Source organism: Nipponia nippon, unplaced genomic scaffold (genome assembly GCF_047370975.1).
Source record: "Nipponia nippon isolate SJK-2023a ecotype South Korea unplaced genomic scaffold, ASM4737097v1 scaffold_12, whole genome shotgun sequence".
Classification (NCBI taxonomy): domain Eukaryota; kingdom Metazoa; phylum Chordata; class Aves; order Pelecaniformes; family Threskiornithidae; genus Nipponia; species Nipponia nippon.
In genome coordinates, this window is record NW_028262313.1 from 15,727,434 (window position 1) to 15,743,007 (window position 15,574).

Consider the following 15,574-nt stretch of genomic DNA (forward strand, 5'->3'; position numbering starts at 1 on the left):
CATGGCCCTCAGAAATAAGCTAAAGGAGACTAAAGGTGTTAGAATTATTATACAGTGTGAGATGAGGCTTTTTGGACAGACAGGAACTGCGAGGCAGCCTGGTACCACTAACGGGGCGGCTGGGTCACAGGGGATCGTTCCTGCAAACTGGTAGTCAGAGACTGAGACAGGCCATGCCCTCTGTTTGCTAGAGATGAACAAAACTTGTGGTCTTTCAGTCCTAAGTTCTTACTTTACAGTAAGAAGTGTTTGGGGGTGAAAGCATATTGGATTTTGTTGCTGTGGTACTAATGATACGTTCTAAAGACTATTGCCTGCATTTTAAAAAAGAGCCTGGTATCAAACCAGTCTGTGGTTCACTAAAAATGGGTATTTCTTTGTTCTGTGTTTTCAGGTCTTATTTCCTTTAACACCCCACAGTCTTTTGTGATCACCAAAGCTAACGTGCATTCTTTGTTAATAGCAAGAACGTCACTACTCTGCATTTCCAAACTTATAATGCAAGAAGAACAAAACAAATTGCTCCAGGTGTAAAAAGAATATGTTGGCCCTGGCATGCTAAAAGGAGGCAAGACTCAGACCCAAGGCCCAATAGGCCCCGTATCAAAAGGCTTTAAGATCTAAAAGCAAGTAATAAAAAGCAGCTTTAATGCAAAACGGTTTGGATTGAAACAAGAGACTTCCGTTAAATGCCCAGTACACTAATAAAAAGGATAGCCTTGAGGTACACGCACAAGCTAGAAGTGGAAGTTGCGTGCATTTGTATTTATGGGAAGGGCAGCGCCGAGCCAGCAGCCCGGTCACTACAACCTGCTTACGTGAAGACGCCATCCGCAGCAGGAAGCAAACCCAGGCCATCATGCTTAAACCAGCTCTGCAGCCTAGGTACTCCCTCGGAAAACAGACCTGCCCTAGAACAACATCTACTTTTCATTTTAGCCTGATGACAAAGGTCCTAGCCATGAACTAGGACCAGGAGATAACCAGCCTTTAAGGAAACCCAACCACCATCTCCTTGCCCTCTCTGAAGACGGCTAAAACCGAGACAACTGCTACTCTAATTTTGACTGGCAAGCATAGCTCCCTCTTTTGGGGGTGGATTGAGCAAAACAGTCCTAGACTTGCCACAAGGAGTCTTTTCCTCTACGTTTGAACAGTACAGACCCTCGTGAAAGTCTCAGTCGCTTGAAAAATGCATTTTTCATTGGAAGATTAGTTGGATAAGCTAGGTCTACAACTCTAATTTATAGTCAAAGGAGCCAGTTACTACATCCTTCTCGCTGGGTCACCTGGCACCTTCGGTGACCCATCTTACATCAATCACCAAATTTGCTACGGATTATTTAACAGATCTCAAGAGAGACTGAACTGGTGAATGGTAGGCAAAGTCCCTTTACACTTACTATGGACAGCTGCCATTTATATAATAGCCTTGGAATACAAGAGGCAGTTTGTATAGCTCCAAAAATATTTCTTGGCCTTTACTCCAAAAAAGCAAATGAAACAGTCCTAAGACTTCATGAAATATTTGAACTCGTATTAATGCAAAGCTTTTTTATTATGAAGTTACCGGGAAGATTATACGCAGATGAAATTCCTCCAGGAAAAACAAGTTCTCATCTTTGTTGTCGCACAATATATTAGCAGGGTTTACAGATAAGAATGCAAGTATTTGCAAAAAATCATTTCCCAAGACTAGTCTATTGTGTTTGCGCACCAGAATACGAGAGCTCCGAATCCGCCTGAGCCTGCTCAAGTTAACCTCTGCATCCAGCCCCCAACGTGGTTCTGTTGGAAGAAGTGTGCCAAGTTAAAGCCTTACATTTAATTATTTTATTTTTTTTTAGCATTCCGAGTTGTTAAAATGAGTATTTTTATCATTACTTTAAAAAATAATCCCGCTTTACTGTTTTTATATAGTATAGCTTTCCTTATGCATTTCAAGAATGAGTTTTCCAATAAAGCCTGCAGGATTCAGATTTACATCCTCACCCACTGACAGTTTAATTACTTCCATTGTAGAAGAAAGTATTTAATCACATACAGTCAGAAAAACAGCCCCTTAAATACAGGCTTTTGGGCCCATGATCCCCAATTTGAAATTCAATGAAGGAGAATGAAACATGCATACTGTGATCCATTTCCTGATTCAGAACACTTGATATTATCAAAACATACAGAGTTCTGCAGCTGACACACACATTTTTCTAAACCATCGGTAAAATCCTTCCAGCATTTTATGCCCGCGAAACGAGGATTCGGTGTGCTTCGTATCTGATCTAAAGGCAGTGCCAGTCAATGAGCCGTACAAAGACCAACATCGTAATGCTGTGCTAATTAACATATTAAAAACAGTCCACCTAAAACGCTGCTTGAATTACACTGGTATTTGCTGGTATTTTAACTTTCTTCTCAACAGTTACAACATTAAGTCATCGCTGGCGATTCTCAGCAATAGATAAGCATTAATGGTTCCTTATTTAAAAAAAAAAAAAAAGGAGGGGGAGGAAAGACAGGAATTCTCAGACACTCATCATGGCAATTCAGCACAAATAGGTCTGGTGAAGTCATAAAAAACAGTTGTTAAGCGTGTCAATAGTTATATATTAAAGCTGACTACCAGCACCAGCTGGTCTTCTTCCCCAAACTGGCATCTAATGCATTGCAGACAAGACAGTTAATAAATCCAGAAATGCAACTTCGAGTCGGTTTAGTCAGAGTATGCTGTACTAGCCTTTATGCTGCAATAAAGACCGATTCTGTAAGCGGCAGCAACTCGCATGCAGTTAACTGCAAATATCAGCTATCAGCGCATTAGAAAACGTAGTTTTAAAACGAACAAGTGGTTTTACGGCTACGTGTGTGAAACAGAATTCGGTCCTAGACGGGCCTCGTTACGTTGCGCAATGACACTCATTCTGAAACAGCAGACGCAGCGCGCGTGGGGGTATGCCGTATATATTTTATAAAAGAGTCTTCTGGAGTGGAGAAGAGCCAGAACACTAAAAAAATGCTGTAACAAGAGTGAATATTTGTGCGTTTGCTTTATGAAGCTTACATTCTAATGTTTACAAAGGCCAGCACTTATATAAGACTCTCCACTAACAAACAAATCTGGAATACATCAATTGTACAGGTAAGTCAGCCAAAAATAAGCAATAGCTATGCTCTTCTCCGTTTTAAGAAAGCATGCAATAGGTTTCCCCCTTCTGCCACCCCTTGCTCAGATTTCTAAATCACAGTACCAATAAAAGCACGCTATAATGAAACGGGGGCACAGGTAATAGGTTGGATTTTCTCACAGACTGTTTATCCATATTTTGCAAATGTAAAAGCAGCCTTCTTTTAGCATCAAGAAGGCAGAGAAGATACAAGCATGAATAAAAAAATAATTAAGCGATTTAAGACATCAAAAATTCAAGAAATAGCACTGTGCATATACAAATAAAATTAACATTCAATACTGTAGAGCTCATTTAAAAATGGCACCAATGGACAATATTTTACAATATGCACATTTATTTGAGGTGGGGAACTAATGCTCCACAGGTGAAAATGATAATACAAATAATAGTGCCACTGTTGGCCCATTATAGTACTTCTTACAATTTAATGGAAACACTTTTAAAAATAATCTGGTATGTACACGTCCTCTGGAAACTCAACGGCTTCTTCAGAACAGAAAAAACTATGGTTCTCCCCCTCCCCTTTTTAGCCAGACAGTATTGCCAGAGATTGTGCTCACTTTTAAAGCACATAATCTTACTTTAAATTCAGTGCTATTTTCTTTCAAAAAGATCAGAAGTTGTACTTTCAGATAACAAAAGCATTTATGTTACAAACATTCAAAAATGGAAGCTTATGATTCTGGCAGACAATGTTGCGTATTAAATACAAACCAGCCAGCAATTACTGAACATAAAAAACTTATTCAATCATAAAAAAATACTATAATTCATCACCACAGACTTTTTACATAGTTATAAATAATAAATAGCATAACACAGTAGATTACAAACGGATTTATTTTGCCCCGTTAAAGTCTTTAAAAAGTAAAATATCTATTGTCTTACCTCAGACTGACCAAGGTACTGTATCAAGACTACTCATAGCTCAAATATAACTCCTTTGCCAAGCAATTTGCAGAGCTCGTATTCAATCCAAACTTTTAAGTCTTTCCTTAGAAATCGAACGTTCGCTTAGCTGCTTGCCCCGCTCACGACCAACAAAGGTACAAGCGCTGCACGCAGCGGCTGCAAAGGGCGTTACTTTGGCTGCCATCTCACAGCAGTCGGGACTGCCCACAGCACCTCGCGATGGAGCACGCACCTGGGAAAGGAACACTGAGGAAAGCAGCACCGACGACAGATTCTGGTAAGCACTCTATAAAGAAGCTGTACACAAAGGACTTTTCCCACCCACCCCTCTGGTTTACATTCCGTAATTTTGTAACAATGTCCCCTAAGGCACAAAAATACCTATGACCTCAATGCCACAGGAGACATCGACGGTGCCGTACATGGTTCTCCTACACAGTAGTTTAAATAACTTAGTTATCTGCACTGTATGTCTTAGATCGAGGCATGGATTAATTATCCTTGGCCAAATCTTGCTGAATATTGACCTTATTTCATACAATCTGTAGGATAAAGGACCTGGGGAGAGAACTATGCAGCTATTTTAATCATGTTCGTAGAGTATTGTTATTTCTTCACTGATGGCAAAAGTGCCAGTCGTTCGTAATTTTGTTGTGTCGTTTTGTGTTTTGTTTTTTTTTTTTAATGTAATAGAGTGAGATTTCCAGACCCACCGTGGTCTTCTGTAATAAAAACGACTAGCAGCACTAAGAAAATAAAAGATATTTTTTCTCCCTTCTGTAAGAGAATTTGAGGCTAGTGACTGGAGAAGAAAAAAAAAAAAGAAAAGGCAAGAATAGTTTTATACTCAATGGTAGAAGTGCCAGAGAATAAATTAGTATTTTCAAATCCTTCCGAACCAAATTATTTCCCTAGACATAGTGACCACGATAATGATAGAAATATTTTCCTAAAAATTGCAACACTAATAGGTAGATACCTAGTCTTGGAATCAAAAAGTGTATGCAAGTTCCTGAAAGCAAAAAGTTAGTATAATCTGAGCAGACATCTTGTTTAAAAAATAAATTCGCAAAACCAGACATTAATATGGTCTACAATGTCCATTAAATGGATAAATCAAAATCACTGGAAAGTCGCCAAGGATTACAGTTACAATAATTTTTCCTTTTAATAATCCACATGTTCATGGTTCAAGGATCAGAGTTCGTTTCTCTGTACAAGTGTACAGTAAGGGAACAGCACAGCCAGACACTGACTCAGAACTTAAGTCACTTAGGTGAGAGATCATCCATCAAAATGAATGAAGAGCATGAGTTTGAGCATGTTACTGGAGACTCTGTGGTTATGCTGCCTTTAGTCAGCGAGTCAGAGGAAGAGCCAACACTGCTGCTACTCCCATCAAGAATATCTGAAGACAGGCTGGGGAAAAAGAAAAAGGTTATTTAGTAACAGGGGCAGGGTGACTTTGCGTACAAAGCTAACGTACTTTTGCCATTGTAGAAACGATGTAGGAGACCTATACTACTACTCAGTCTTTACTGCAAGACTGGCAGCCCTGAAGACTCCTTGTTTTCTGTAGCATGTTATATATATATTCATGCTCCTTATGGGAATGAGGAGCAGAATTTTATTTTTTTTTTTAACATGCAGAATAAATTGTGACTCTGATATTAATCAGTTATAGAAAAGAGGTGACAACTAACAAGAATAAAGCCTTAAAAGGTTATAGGAAAGGAACGATAAGAATCTAATCCGCAATGCAGCGGAGATGTCATTAATTAGCTAGTAGGTTCTTTAATGTTGCACTACTCAAAGCGAGATTTTGAAACCCTTGTAAATAAAGAATTCCTGTGTTTGGATTTCGAAGTCTTGATACAAGATTCCAGAGGGCACAGAAATTGATGCTTTGCAATTTAGCTGGAAGCAAGACGAAAAAAAATATTTCTAGGCAGTTTCAAGTTTGTAGGTAAACTGAAATTATAGCAATACAGAGTTGATATTTTGGAATACTTAGTATCTGACTCTTGACACAAAAAAACTCAGCTTTTCACGATCATAATACAGAAAGGAGACAGACTATAACACTAAAAATCATGAATGTATCAACATGAACTATGTAACTGCAGGAACTATTCACACACACGTTTTCTAAGTATTCAGATAAGTACCACAGATACTACATGACCACCGCCTACAACAACCTGAAACGATGAAGCATCTTTGAGGCAAAGTAACTTTGCTTATGAACCAACAGGGATTTGTAACAATTACATGCAGTATGAAAGTTTTGATACACAAAATCTAGGCTGGAGCCTGCTCAGGAAGAATTGATCAAAGGAGCAGGAACACTGTCACACTACACTACCACAGGAATAGTTCCCAGTAATATGCATATGCAAGCTACACACAAAGTATGTTTCTGGAAAAAACAAACAAACAAACAACAAAACAAAACAAGAAAGCTTGTGATAAACGCACATTCCCTGTTTTGGCATTTCAGAGCACATGAAATAGTTTACCATGAACTCAGATCTGTCAGATGTGTAACATCTGGAGAAAGCATGTTGGTTGTTCCTTGAAAAAGTCTCTTTGGCTGACTTTCAGTTTCCATTTCACCTAAGGAAAACAGTGCAAATAATCAAACTCACTTGAGTCTCTGGAACGTCCATTTAATATGTGTCTGTTGTAAAAGAGAGGTTTGTCCCACAATAGAGCAAGGTTGCATCTGTAACATGGCAAGTCCTCTAATTCAGCCAACCAAGCACCTGGGTAAGACATTCATTTGATGCTAGCTGTTGTTTAACCATCCAGTCCATCCTTAATTTAACTAACGCTTCTGCAGTATCTGAGGGGCTACAACGATCTCAGAGACACAAAACCAGGCACTTGCTAGTTAGACTACAATCAGACAAAATAATCTAAAGCAAACTAATTACTGTGACTTAATTTTAAGTAAGCAGTTGAGATGAAGCAACTGACATAAGCCAAAATACAGACATTAAAATTCTCAGTGATTATGAAAATAGGAATGCCAGCTTGGTTCACAGTTTCACCCTCCTGCGTACAACAAATTCTGATGCATATGTACACTTTTACAGAAAAGCTGAATAGAAAAAAACTGGCATGTGTATGCATTTCCACTTACTCATCATGGATCAGACTATCTTTGTACCTGTCGTCATCTACTGACATTAAGAGATTAAACACGATAGGGAGAATTCATGTAATCTGTTTAGTATAAACTGCCCTGAGAATGAGCTAGCTCATTAATAGCTTCTGTACAATAGACACATTGGAAATATCACAAACTTGCCAATAACAAGCTTAAAGAAAAAAAAACCCTCCCAGCTACAGCGTATTTTAATTTTTAGTTTGGCAACAAAAACGTATGAAGTGGAAATAATTTTTCTGGCTTTTTACCTACACTTCACAGCAGTTGTGGTGTCAGTTTGAAAGGCTGACAGAGGTTAAGCATTATAGCAAACCAGCATATATTACTATGTTATGCAAGAGAATTATAGTACCACTCATTTTATAAAAGACTGATAACCCCCCCCAAATTTCCTATTTCCTTTAGCCCACGGGGATACATTCTCCTCTTTGAAGGGAAGGAATAACAGCTTCTATCAAGCAGAACGGGCAAAAAACATTTACAAAAGACTTGGTCTTACACAAAAATGAAGAAAACCCAAACCACCAACTTAGGTAACTCTTTTGCCACTTGAAATTTCACAAAGACAAATCTGCACTGCTACAACACATTGCACAGTCTACCAGTATTAATGCCCTAGAGCAGTGAAATATTCTTCAATACATTGCTTTCTTCCCTCCACATATCATGGTGTCAATCTGATACCATGTCACATCTGTAGAATATGAACCATAAAGCCACGGCTGAAATTCAGAAAATAACAGGATTACGTATTTAGGAAAAGAAATTAGGTTCACTTAAATGGATATTTTAAAATTAAGTAACATTTTGAAAATTCCTTGATATTTTAAGTAAAAAAGGCAAACTCATATCTCCACTTGGTAAAAGACGCTCCACAAGAGCACATGGATAGGCTGAGGAAAGCTTGCCCTTTACCAGCACTGTTTTTATTGTAAAATGTTTCAAGTAAAACAACACAGTATGAATATCTATTTCCTATTGATCGTTGAGCTTGATAAACTTTTGATCAATTTTTAATGCCTCCAAAATTCATAGAAAATAACAGCCAAGATAGAATTGGCATCTATGAGAAAACTTGTTTCTCTCCCCTGTCAATTCAATATAAATTAGACAACATTCTTTGTTTGATAGGAAAAGCACTCCTAAAAAACCCCAATAAACAGTAACTGTTCTCAAAGACTAAATATAATTCTTGTAAAATAAAAGGACATGCTTTTGGTGCAGTTAATAATGCCTAAGTTTAAAAAAAAAATGCAAAAAGGATAAACATAGCTAGAGGCACACTTGTAAACCTCAGTCTCACAGTTCTGCTACGGAGACTTGTTCTGAGATGTAATTTGAATATCCTTAAGACAGAATACTTCCAGGAAAGAATGCAGTTTTCCCCCTTCAGGAGGAAAGAGCACTGATCTATTCCATTTCTCTAAACACTCACCTTCTGAACTTTCAGAGTAAAACCAAACATTCACTACTAAGGTTAGCATGATACTGCATGATAAACAACATTCCTAAGATGATCTGAAGGGTGTGCATTGTACAGTGGTACTCTTCAGAATGTCAGAGCTTACGAATATTTGTAACATTTAATTTGATGTGGAATAAAGTTTGCCTCTTTCAAGCAGTAGCTGCTTTGAAAGTGTTTCATTCTTGTGTTTTAGCCTAGCTACTTTATATTGTATAAGTTACAACAGGCAAATTCCAGTTCACCATGGATACAAGTGCATTATATTTACAGAACAACAACAAAAAAAGATGTGAGAGAACTGTATCCAGCTGCAAAACTACATCCATATTAAAACATCCGATAATGGAAATACACGTACCTTTTCTTTTAATGGGGCCAAGAACACTGGGCCTGATACAGTTGATTGGACTTTGACTCCTCCTGCTAGAGAGAGAATACTGATTGTCAGGTCTGTAAAGGTTCCAGGTTTGAAGACCACCACAGCTAGCATCAAATCGACACAGCCATATCATATGAAGTGTTCTTTAAAACTATGCCTGCACAACTGGAAGGCTTAGGGAGTCCCAATACATAGATAACAAAGAAGTGCTGCCTATTAGAGCAGATCATTTGCCACACAAAGCTGTAGTCAATTTTCTAGGGTCTTCTTCCCTTAGTGCATCGCACCCTTACTTCAATCCATTTCTAAATTGTGTGTAATATTTATATAAAATTGATATGCTGACAAAGTTAATAAAGTTCATTTGAAGTACCTAGGAATTTCCCCACAAGTTACCAAGTCTCACTTAAAGCTGACACAGGCTCCTGTAAGAGCACCCACATAAAGCTACCATTGGTAACAGCTGAACTTTCAGAGCATTTTTATGTGGCTATACTTCAGCTATTGTAAAACTAAAGTCTTTATTTTAACGCCTTAACATCAGCTTTAACTAATCTTTGTGCTAGCCTTGGAATTTAAGCCAATGTATACCTGTTACTTGCAGATGTTACTTACTTGGAGAATCGCCTCGTTGGACTGGGAATAGGACTTGGCGGTAATCCGTTACTGCTCACAAACATTTGCAATGATGGTGAAAAACATTGCTGCAGAAAAAGTCACGTTAAGATGCTTCAGAATTTCCCTTTTAAATACCCAGGTGTTTCCCCCCACCCTCCAAACAAAACATCTCCAAATCAAAGAAAACCTAGTAAGAGAATAAGGCAGAGATGATCAAACGCAATCTTAGAAGCATTGAAATTTAACAGGTGCAAATATACTGGCTAATGCAATACTGCTCAGATTAACCTAAAATTCAAACCCACAAGAAATCTGAAATAGACGCTCTTTTCTAAATAAGAGACAGGTTGTTTCCGTTCTTCCTGTTACATTTAGGAACAGCAGTACAGTACTCAGGATTTACTTCTTTCAAGGGGCTTGTCAAACAAACAAGTTGAGTTTACTCAAAATACTTCTGACCTGAAAATTTAACACAATATTCCAGAGTAGAACAGAGTATTTAGTTCTGCGGTTCTGCAGGTAACCTGAACTTAGCCCATAGCTAAGCACAAAAACGTTTCTGTCCATGTTTACTGCTTTACAGTTGTGATTCCAAAGGCACAGGACCAGCTGTCAGCGTAAGTGTTATACTAGGAACACATTTACCCAGCACTAGTACGTGGTTGCTCCATGCATCAATACTGGCAGAGGCACACAATAAAATAGCAGTACAAAAGCAGAACCACAGAAGAAGGTGAAAACGAGGTCAAGCAGCCCATCTTTAAACACAGTTGCCAGTTTCTCTGTGCTACATTTCGGTCTCCCAATCCACACTGGAAAAAGTAGTTTATCTAAGATCCACCTCTTCCCTTTTTCCAGCATGTGCCATCAGTCTTCAGTGCAAATTCAGCACGCCCGAGTCCTTCTTCATGGTGAGTTTATGCCTTCCTTTCCATAACTGACAGACATATTTTCATCCTCCTCACCACACAGATTTGCAGCTTCTGGTCTTTGCCTACAGCCCTACTCTACACATATGATACATTCCGATTTTAGTGCTTCTTCCCCAGTATCCCCCCACTTATGCAGCTGAAGATCATGTCCAAATCTGATTACTCTGATGACCTCTTCCAGCTTCCCCAGAACCAGAACCCTAACCTGTCCAAACATTGCACAAATAGCAGCAACTGAAACCACTCAGTGTGACAGAACTGGCACGTTGCTGAAACTCTGCAGGCTCTAAGATGGGAAGCATCTGATGCTTGGAAACCAATAAAATGTGGGTTTGGGTTGGGGGGGGGTGTTGTTGTTTGGTTGTGTTTTTTTATTTTTTAAAAACTAACAAACAATTTGTGAAGTTACACGTCTTCACAGTTCACCTTGGTCTAAAATTCAAAAATGTTCTCTCAGTTTGGTATTTCACTTAATCCTACCTTTCCTATTCCTCTTGTAGGTGAAGGTGCAGGCGAAACTGGAATGAAGTCTATTCTCTTTGGGGAGGAAGATTTCTCAGACTTGTCCAAGTCATTGTCACTCTGTAAATACAAGGTTTCAGACTTAACACTGGCACAGGACGCTACCTTAGAATCCAAGGCACAACCTTCTAACGGAAGGTCACTGGGCCAAATGCACAAAACAGCTACAGCAGATGAACTTAAGTTCTTCTCAAATTATTTTCACTTAATTCCTGTCTTTCCCTTAAATTCATCAGTTGAGTGTAAAAGTAGAATTAAATAGGAAACGTCTATAAAGAGATTACCAGGCTCAAGCTTTCCTCCCATGACTGGCTTATCTGCATTGCTGTCTGCACTTCCCTAGAATACAAAAAATCCCATCAGTAGCTACAAAGAGGATAACTCTGGCTATTTTATCATCTTGTTTCAATAACACTCACCTTTCATGTGCTGTTTCTCTGTTCATTAAATCCACTCCTTCCTCCTGCAGGAGATAAATGTCGTAAGTTTTCCCATAACATTTGATTCATCACAGGTACTTGCTTGATTCAATAATTTGCCATCAGAATTGACATATGAACAGTAGGAGCACTCCAGAAAGAAGAGGCTGCTACCAGCCCAGCTCACCGTTTCTCCTGAATGAAACAACACTTCAAAAATGCAAGGTAGTTTAAACACGACCACAAGAAGCTTTGCAAGGACGCTTCTTTGTTGAAATTAAGTCTTAAAAAGACTCCGTTTCCTCTAGTACTTGAAAAACTCAATGGGAAAGAAACTCCCATTATGTAGGTACTTCAATACTACATAACACTTCTCAGTCTGTTACTTTATACAGATAAAAATACACTTACCCTTCTGATCTGATGAAGTCGGCTACTAGGAATACGAATAGGAGATGATGACAACAACTGAAAAAACAAAAAGTGACAGTCACAATGATCAAATCACACATCAACAGCTGGCATACATCCTATTTACCATCATCTACATTCTTAGCGAATTAAAAATGAGCTGTACAACTACATGTGCATGACTCAATGTTGCAAAAAGAAAACACTGACCTTCAAGAGAAAAGACTTGTTTTGCCACTTACAAATTCATTCTATCACTCAGCAAGTGGCACAGATCTCAGACTGGCAAGCAGATACTGCCTAGCATCTCAAATACACAAATAGCTATATATGTCATTTGGACAAGCAAGGTATTATAAATGAAACTACGAGCATTATACAATTCCCTACTGCCTAAAGTAAGATGACAAACTCCTGTACTAACTTACTCAACCAGCTGGCTATTATAAAGGAGAAATCTCAGTGTTTCAGCTCAGTCTTGAACAACACGCCCTAAAACTTTACTTTCGCAATTTTTAAATTGCGTACAATTTTATGCGTCTAATTCCTCTGGAACTTTGGCTACCGTCACATACAAACGGGCCAACAGTTCCCACTCAGGATGCCCAAGTGTCTACTGGTAACACCTACTGATTTGAGTTCCAAAGTTTTGGATTCTTTTTCTTAAGAAACCTCATAATAGAAGATCTTGAACTAAAATTCCATCTCACTTCTGAGCAGAAGACATAGAAGAAACATATTTCCGGACTTCAGGTTCCAGGGATTTTGAGAAAAGCAATATTTAATCTTCACTACCCTCAGATAAGAAAGAGCAATTTTAGTGGAAAAGAGCATATAGATCCCCGAGTTGACAAGGGAAGGGTGAAAAAAAGAAATGCAACGTCTTTGAAAAGTTAAAGAACTGCAGTACTGTACGCTACCAGACTTGTATAAGAGAGGGCAGAATATCAACCAGCAAATAAATTACTCTTCTTTAAATGATGTCTAGTGTGCAGCCTTCACAAAAAAAGAGCAGCCCAGTCAAACAAACAGGCCAACGAAGACCTGTGCCTGTCTCTTCCATTTTTCAAACAAATTACAAGACCCTTTCAATACTTTTAGTTGTGACAGCAGTTTTCTCTTCCATGGCCAGCTTTAAGGCTGTACTTAATACTGGGAATCACACATAGCTTCAGCTACTGTTCTCTTCTTGGGGACACACAGTTAATACACCAGTATTATTTCATTGTAGGTTGCAGTTACAGGTGAAAAAAAAATGCATATTATGCAGCCTGGAAGCTCGCTAGGATGCTTAGGGCAAATACAGATCAAGTTTAACTTCATTTCTCCAGCCCAATTATTTCTGGCTAGGTGTAAACAAACATGCTTAAGATTCCTTACCATACTGTGACGGCTCATAACTGTTGTACTGTTCCTGCGAGTTCGCAACACGTAAGGCTGAAAAACCTGGGAGTTGTCACTGGAGGGGAAAAAAAGTTTCATGAACAACTTTCTAAGGAGCGCGTTGCATAAAACCACACAGCGCTGGGACACACGCGCCGGTCTCCGGCGCGCCGAAAACATCCATTTTATTTCAGCAGAAGCAGCGCTTCCACTGAGGGAGCCCAGCGAGCGCTTTTCTCCCGCCAGCCTGCGGAGATCCCCACGCTGCGGTGCCGCAGCGATCAGAAGCGACCCGCCGCCTCGACCGGAGCATCCCCAGGCACAGGCGAGACGTTTCAGAGGCCTCCTCCGCGCACCGGCCCCGGCGCCGGGGGCCTGCAGGGAGCACGGCCGGCGGCGGGGCCTGGCGCGCTGCGGGAGCGCAAGGGGCCCGCCCGCCCGCGGCCGATGCCGCTGGAGCAGCCGAGCCCCGCCGGGCAGGGCGCTCCCGGGCCGGGCCCGGCTGCCGCCGGGGCTCCGGGGCCGCCGCGGGCCGGGCCGGGCCGCGCTCACCTGAGCCCGTGGATGAGGGGGGCGCTGTTCGATCGCCTCAGGCCGCCCCCGTCGCCCGGGGCCGCGGCGCTCCCCGGCGGCAGCTCCAGGTCCAGCTCCATTTTCTCCTGAGCCATCGCGGCGGCGGCGGCGGCGGCTCCGGCTCCTCCCGCTCCGCCGCGACGCCCATTCACTGCCGGCGCCCGCCGCGGCTCCTCATGCCGCCGCTCCCCCCGGCCAAGCGCGGCGCGGCCGCCCCTACAGGCCCCGCGGGCGGCGCCGCAGGCAGAGTCCGGGGGCGCGCCGGGCCCGGCGAGGGGGGCGGCCCCAGCAGCGCCCCATGCCGGGGGCAGCCCGGGGGGCGGCCCGTTCCCCCACCCGCTGTCGCCGACGGACGAGGGCCCCGCCGCTGCCGCCGCCTCCGGAGGGGAGCGAGCGCCTGGGTCCGGACACCCCCCCGCGCCCGCCGCCCCACAGCGCGCATGCGCGGGACGCGGGGCGGAGGCAGCACCGCCCGCCGCCCAGGACGCACGCGTGCCGCCGCCGCAGCCCGCCACTGCGCATGCCCGGGCGGCCGGCGTCGAGCCCGAGCCCCCGATTCGGCCGCCTTCGACCTCCCAAGAGCCTCCGGAGCGGGAGCGCGCCCTGACTGGCCGGCGGGGCGGGCCGTGCGTTTGAAACGGTACAATGGGCGCTGAGATGCCGTGGCGCGTCGGGCGGGGGCGTGGCCTGCCGGGGGCGTGGCCTGGCCGGGAAGACCCGGGTTCGAGCCCGGCGGCGGCCATAAGCCCCGGCGCGCTCTTCACCGGGCCCGTCCCCTGCCCGGACGGGAGGCAGCGGGAGCAGCGTCCAGGGTTACAAACGCTCTCCTCAGCTTCAATCCCGCAGCCTTTTCCAGTTTTTTCCCCAGCTTTGTTTTGCTGCTGAAGAATGTAACGGGTTTTTAATGACAAAGCACCGTTTCCAGAAATCGGGCATAAAGTTCGTTAGGAGACGTGATTCTCGTCCTGGGTGTAATCAGCTCTTGGACTGACCTTTCCAATTCCATTCTAAGCGATCAAAGTATCTACGTTTGTGCTTACCGATTTTTATTTTCTACTATTTTTCTGTAATAACAATCGCGACATACACGTTTGTCTCTTACACGCAGGGGGTCTTCGGGGTCTTTGCCAGCACCAAATTTAAAAAGGTTTTCATTTTCTTCTGGGAAACAGCAGTTCTTTTTCCAGAGCGCTAGGTACAGAAACAGCTAACAAAAAAGTTAGGATTTTTCATCATTTCGACTTTCTTAAGCGCGCACATGGCTGTATGAATTATTCTCTTCCTTCAAAACGACTGAAGGTAGATGTTCCCAGGTAACTGAGTAGAACTACTGCTTCTATAGCTTGCTATTTATTACGGTACTTCTTGCATTTTTTGTTAATCGAGGCTGACTCGAGCGTATTCCATTTTTCTACCTTCAGAGACAGCGTATATATCTCATCAAGTGTTTTTATTGATGCTCACGTTTCTTGCATTACACCGACACTATTAATGAAGAACTTTGTGCCTATTAGGTACCTGAGAGGAGTTAACAGCCCCACAAGATTACATTTTAATTATTTTCAGGATTTTTTCAGTATGTTTTTATATTGAAAAACCTGGA

General features: G+C 41.9%; 1 protein-coding gene and 1 non-coding gene across 3 annotated transcripts; both read right to left on the bottom strand.

Annotated features, from left to right (window-relative positions):
• Positions 1 to 1,522: 1,522 nt before the first annotated feature.
• Positions 1,523 to 14,425, bottom strand: PABIR2 (PABIR family member 2). Of its 2 annotated transcripts, none has more exons than XM_087749029.1 (10): positions 13,951 to 14,425; positions 13,396 to 13,474; positions 12,016 to 12,072; positions 11,605 to 11,648; positions 11,470 to 11,524; positions 11,144 to 11,245; positions 9,729 to 9,817; positions 9,093 to 9,154; positions 6,617 to 6,713; positions 1,523 to 5,516 (listed from the first exon to the last, which is right to left on the bottom strand). In XM_087749029.1, exons 1-10 carry the CDS (start codon positions 14,064 to 14,066, stop codon positions 5,366 to 5,368), a joined length of 852 nt encoding a protein of 283 aa, XP_087605155.1. In that variant the 5' UTR covers positions 14,067 to 14,425; the 3' UTR covers positions 1,523 to 5,365. The 2 variants fall into 2 exon arrangements, with proteins under 2 accessions (XP_087605155.1, XP_087605154.1); XM_087749028.1 differs by having other exon boundaries at positions 9,093 to 9,157; positions 13,951 to 14,419.
• LOC148056723 (small nucleolar RNA U109) lies at positions 5,601 to 5,747 on the bottom strand. Its single transcript, XR_015702822.1, has one exon. It is a non-coding gene; the product is annotated as a small nucleolar RNA U109 (small nucleolar RNA).
• Positions 14,426 to 15,574: the final 1,149 nt, after the last annotated feature.